Source organism: Psammomys obesus, unplaced genomic scaffold (assembly GCF_907164565.1).
Source record: "Psammomys obesus unplaced genomic scaffold, mPsaObe1.curated_primary_1811, whole genome shotgun sequence".
NCBI classification, from domain to species: Eukaryota; Metazoa; Chordata; class Mammalia; order Rodentia; family Muridae; genus Psammomys; species Psammomys obesus.
In genome coordinates this window covers 2,585,316-2,591,468 of record NW_026592509.1, presented here as the reverse complement: position 1 = coordinate 2,591,468, position 6,153 = coordinate 2,585,316, and the positions used below count along the sequence as shown (strand labels likewise).

Here is a 6,153-nt window from a genome sequence, read left to right as displayed (position 1 = left end):
GAGATGAGGTGGGGTGAGGAGAGAGATGAGGTGGGGTGAGGAGAGAGGCTGAAGGCTGTGAGTCACTGCGTGGTCCATGAATGGGGCTGCCAAAGCCCAAGAACAAATTATAATCATTAGGCACTTTAAGAGGCTGGGGGAGGGACCAAAAAGGGAAGATTGCAATGGGACCCCCCAGCTCCAAAGCCCAGTACAGGCTCCCTTCAACTCACCTTCCATCACTCCTGCTTTTTCTGGGTCTCTCTGCTCCTCCATTTCTGAGTCTCCCTCAACTCTGGGCACTTGTCTCTGTCTCTGGGCCTGTGTCCTTCTCTTTCTGGGTCTCTGCTTCTCTTCCTTTCCTCTCTCCCTCTCTCCCCCCGTCTTCTGCTCTCTTTCTTTTCCCCTCTGCCCCTCCCAGTGTCACCTTGGGGCCCCTACCCAGATTCTACCCATCCACTGCATGCTCTCTGGCAGGCTGGACACCTCTCCCACCCGCCATGCTCAGGGTCACCCCCTCATTCTTTTCAGATTATGGCCTCTTTCATCAGGCAGTCTCCCCATTAATAACTGTGTCTGTAACTCTGGTCAGAGAGGGGAGGGAAGGGAGCAGAGAATCTTGGAATGGAAACTAGGCAATAAAAAAAAAATAGGAGAAGGGCGGTGGGGGCAGAGCCAGCTGCCCAGACCAGGGATAAAAGGCTTTGCTGGCGTGTCCTGGAAGAGACACCACCCCTACACTTGCAAGGAACCAGAGGGACTGGAGGATGGTAGGCATCTTTTCTTCACAGCCAAGGAGCCTGTGACCCCATCCTCTAGACTCTGACCTCCACATCTCTGTTCTGTCTCCATGCCACCAAGGGTCTGGGCCTCAGGGTATGTGGGACTCTCTGACCCTGAGGATGATTTCTGTTTTTTTTTTTTTTTTTTTTTCCTCTTCCACTTGTTCTCTGCATTTGCTAGACCTGGACTTCCAGCTCCAGAATGTTCCTTCTACTGACCATACTTCAAGCCTTGGCTATAGGTAAGAGCAATTTGGTCCCCATGGAAACTTTGAGATGAGCTAGGGATGGGTTCTGGGGTGTATGTTTTAGGAGACAGCCTGGTTAGAAAAAGTCCAGAGGGGCTAGGAGATGGCTTAGCCTTGTAAGCCCAAGGATCTGAGTTTGATGCCCCTGGAGCTCACTCTTTAAAAAAAAAGGGAGGGGGTGCTGTAGAGTATTGTAATTATCACTGGGGAGGCAGAGACGGCAGCACCCTGGTCTGCTGGCCAGCCCGCATAGCCTAGTCAGCAAGTTCCAGGCCTCTGAGAGACACTGTCTCAAAACAAACAAAGATGGGCTGGGCCTGATAAATGACTCCTGAGGTTAATCTTTGGGTTCTATGCCCTCACAAGCTCGAGGGCACACACAGAGCAGCGAGTAACTTGGGGATTGTTGGTGAGGACCTCACTTAACTAGAATTTTGTGTCCACATTCTGCATTTAGAAATACCAGGAAACTGGGCTGGGGAGAGAGACAGCTACAGGATAGAGAGGAAATAACAGAAGACTCTGACATCTCAGGCGGGTTCTATCTGAAGAGCCTCTTTAGTCATGTCAGGAAAGAGGAAAGTGGAGTGTGAAAAGGTAGAGCGAGCCTGGCGACAGAATGAGGAACGTTTGGAAGGACACAGGAACTCCTTGGATATGTTGAGGAAGAACTAGAGTGGCATGTGGTGAATACAGGGAGCTGGCTCAGCAGTTAAAGCCACTCAACAGCGAGGACTAGAATCCAGATCCCCGGAGCCTACGCAGGTGGCGGCTGTTTGTGACAGGCATGCCTTAATTCCAACTTTAAAGGCAAAGACAGAGGATCCCCAACAGAAGCTGGCTAGTGAGGCCACCCATAGCAGTGGGCTGTAGATTGGACTGAGAGGCCCTGCTTCAGGGAATAACGTGTTAAAGTGATCAAGAAAAATTCCCAACATAACTTTAGGCCTCCCCACATACACACACATTCATGACTACATGCATATATGTGCCCATATACTTGTAAATATGTACACACACACACACATCTCATGGAAAAACAAAAATATCGAGGGGAACCAGGAATGCTGGTGCCTGCTGGGATTGCCAGCACTTGGAAGGCTGAAGTAAAAAGAATGCTGAGAGTTCAAGGCCAGCCTTGAACATAGTGTGACCTCGTCTCAACCTAAAGGAAATAAAGTGCTCATGGGAGGATGGGGTCAAAGGCTGTTTGAATGTTGAATGTGACACACTTGGTGGAGCAGAAAGAGGTTTAGGTACTGGGCCATCTGGAAGGGGCTCTGTCTCTGTCAATGCTGGGTACTGTACAGAGTTGGGGATTAGAGGTCAATCGTCCATCTCTTTTCCCCACCCCACCCCGTCTCCCCACTAGCCATAGCCCAGAGCCAAGGAGATCATAAAATTATTGGTGGCTACACATGTGTCCAGAACTCCCAGCCCTGGCAGGTGGCTCTGCAAGCAGGGAGCATGCGTCGCTTCATATGTGGAGGGGTCCTGCTGTCAGACCAGTGGGTCATCACTGCTGCTCACTGTGCCCGCCCGTGAGTATAGTCTCTTACGTTCTTCTGTCAATGACTTACAGATCCTAGAGTTTAGTTGTTAACCCAGATCCATGTATAGAACAGCCTGGAAGCTCTGTCCTGATTTGGAGTCTAGGAAAGAATCTAGGCTGAAAGGCACAGTTCAGAGTGTAGAAAGCCCTGCCACCACACCAAAACGATGCTTAGATGATGAAAGCCAGTCAGCAGGTTTGGAGTCTAAGACACAAGCTCATATATTCATCTAGTTACCAAGTACCACATCAGGGCCAGCATTAGCCCACCTCAGACTAGTACACAGGCTACATTCAGAAACTCAGAACATACCAGGAACCCAGAACCCAGAGCACATGACCCAGGCATGAGTCTGGGATTCATTTTGCAGCTAGTACATGCAACTGTAAAAATAGTCAGGGCCAAGGGCTCGGTGGGTGAAGTGTTTTCTATGCAAGCCTGTCAATCTGAGTTGGAATCTTCAGACCTCTCCTAAAAGCTGGGATACAGTAGTGTATATGTCTGTGATCACAACATTCCTATAGAGAGATGGGGGGAGCTGGGATCGGGAGAACTTGCTCAGCCTTGCCGGCCAGCTGTCCTGGAGGACACAGAGCTGAATGACGAGACTTACCCTGGCTTCCACATGTGTGCCATGGTATCACGCACCCCCAACACACAGAAGAAAAGTCTGGACCTAGAATGGTTTAGGCCCAGGTTTTAGCTGCAAGTCTGGTCACTAACTCCTCCTTGACTGTCCTAGAACCCTGACTCCATCCCAAAGTTTGAATCTCAGAACACTGACCATAATTTGTGGTTTAGAATCCAACTCCTCCCTGATTGGAAACCAGAATTTAGAGCTCAAACTTCAGCATTGAAGTGAAAGTCTAGGATACAACTCACCATGACTATGACCCAGATGACTGCCAAAACTGGACACTTAATTTAGAACCTAGAGACTGGAGAACAGAACAGAATCTAGAATACAGAGCCCAGGATGAAAACCAACTTCTAGTTCCTTATATATGGGTCATAGCCTGTAGCTTAGTCTAGAGCCTGAATCTCTAGATTAAGGTTGAGGACACAGACCAGAGTCCAGAATCAAGAGCCCAGGTTGTCACCAGTTGCTCAGTTTGAAACAGCTTTCATCTAAATCATGAGCCCAAGTGAATATTTAGAACCCTGAGCCCAACCAGAGCCCAGAATTTAAACCATTGTCTAGAACCCAGCTCATAAACAAAAGTTAGTCTAGAACCTGGAGCCTTATCTAGACGTGACCTTGTATCTGAAATCAATCTGCTGATATCATAACCCACTGTTCAGTGTGGAACCCAAGATGATTCTAAAACTGAGAACCTATACTGACATCTAGAATCCAAACTCAACCTGTACCATAGAGCTGCAAGTGGAGCCCACAGTTTGTCCTGAAAACATGAAGCTCACCTATGAATCTAGAAATTATGCCGTAAGCCAAACTGGATCTAGAACCCTTGCCCTTGCCTAGAAAATGTCTAGAACACAGATATGAGACTGATGCTTTCCCTATAATGAGCATATATGAGTACAAATAAATATACATAACAGTATATATATATGAATAATATACATCAGAGTGTATGGATATATATATCAGAGCATATGTATGACTGAGGAACCTGCAAGGACTCAGGAACTGAGTCAAGAGCTTTAAGCGGCCTTGAGCATATTCTGTAAGAGGCAGGGATATCAAATGAGGTTGGGTAAAGAGAGAATCCCAGGCCATGAGAAGGGAAAGACACAAGAGACCACAGTTGGAGGGACACAGGTTAGGCTTTGAGGGAAACTCATCACAATGGAAGAAAATGCGGGCTGGATGATGGTCTGTGGTCAGACCTTAAGCAGCATTTATTCTTGGGATTTATGGGACAGGATTCTTCATGCACTCCTGGGCAAGCACAACCTAAGGAGGTGGGAAGCATCTCAGCAGGTGCTGCGTGTGGTTCGCCAGGTGATACATCCCCAGTATCAACCCGGAGCCCATAACAATGACTTGATGCTGCTGAAGCTGCAGAGGAGAGCGCGTATGGGACACGCAGTGAGGACCATTCCTGTGGCCAGCTCCTGTGCCAGTCCAGGGACTCCCTGCCGAGTGTCAGGCTGGGGAACCACAGCCAGCCCCATTGGTAAGGAGCCCTCACCGTCCAAATAGAAAGCTGGACCTCTGGGTCTGAGGGAGGATGCTGACCTTGGACCTCTGGGTCCATAGTTCTCTAGTTGTGACCCTTCTATGCACCCCCCTCCAGCCAGATACCCCACAGCTCTGCAATGTGTAGAAGTCAACATCATGTCGGAGCAAGTATGCCATCGAGCCTACCCTGGAACCATCACCTCCGGCATGGTCTGTGCTGGGGTGCCTGAAGGCGGGAAAGACTCCTGTCAGGTGAAGTTCAGATTCAATCATGGGACCATTTAGGGCTTGGTCTTTGGTACCACAAGTGTCTTAATAATGGAAGAGTCAGTGGATGTGGTTGGGAAACCTCAGAGATACAGGAATAACCCAGCTGACGTGCCTTGTCACATGACCCTTTGGACTTTATTATGCTTTAGTTTCCTATTCGATCTAATAAAGATAAACTTCTTAGGCAGAGATAGGGGCTGTGAAGAGACACAGAGTCATCTGGAGATACAGCTGAGACAGAGAGAGACAGAGAGAGGCCACATCAGCTTCACAGAGGGCGGCTGGGCTGGGGACAGTTCTTGGGGTAGCGCTGTCGCTGCCTGAGGCTGAAGTAAGAGGTGAGGAGGGCTGTTGTCTCAACTGCTCACCTCCTGTGGCTGATTCTATTCCCATTCTTTCTCCCCACAGGGTGATTCTGGGGGACCCCTGGTGTGTGGGGGACAGCTCCAGGGCCTCGTTTCCTGGGGAATGGAGCGTTGTGCTTTGCCTGGCTACCCGGGAGTCTACACCAACCTGTGCAATTACCGAACCTGGATACAGAGGACGATGCAAAGCAACTGATCAGCCATCGCCTTACCAGCTGACCCTGTGCTTTCTCAGCCTCCACCATCAGACATCTGAGTCCTCCCCAAGACTCTAGAGTCCTCCTCAGACCTCCTCCATCATACTTAAGACTCTAGCCCCTAGCTTCCTCTCTCAGACCCAGACCCCCAGGCCCCAGGCTCTTCCCTCAGACCTAACATGCTTGCCCTAATTCCAGGTTCTACCTTCCTCCTCAGGGTCCTGACTCTGGAATTCTGCTCATTGCTTGTTGTCACAGCCTGAGACTCACTGGGCCTAGAGGCTGGAATACAAATACTCTGGACCAGTATCTTCATCAAAAGAAGTCTGCTTCCAAAACTCACTGTCTCTAAAATCCACATAAATAAAAACAAAAAATGGAGTCATCCCAAATTTCCTCCGTGCTTTCTTCATTAGTCTGTTCCCACGGCACGTGCTGTGAAAAGTGGCTGACTCAGGCTCTGAGCTCGCCTCTGGAGTCTGCCCATCGCAACCCATCCACCTGTGGTGGGCTTCCCACCTCTGAGCTGCCTCTTCCCTGGAAACAGCACACAGAGTCTTCCTTCTGCCAGTCAGAGCGGGGGAAGGGGAGAGGGCTGCTGAGTTCAAGTCCC

The 6,153-nt window shown here is 49.5% G+C and overlaps 1 protein-coding gene across 1 annotated transcript; it reads left to right on the top strand.

Annotated features, from left to right (window-relative positions):
• The first annotated feature begins 963 nt into the window (after positions 1 to 963).
• Klk14 (kallikrein related peptidase 14) lies at positions 964 to 5,539 on the top strand. Its single transcript, XM_055613534.1, has 5 exons — positions 964 to 1,003; positions 2,382 to 2,550; positions 4,450 to 4,703; positions 4,824 to 4,960; positions 5,387 to 5,539. The coding sequence occupies exons 1-5, from the start codon at positions 964 to 966 to the stop codon at positions 5,537 to 5,539; spliced, it is 753 nt and encodes a 250-aa protein (XP_055469509.1).
• The last annotated feature ends 614 nt before the right edge of the window (positions 5,540 to 6,153 follow it).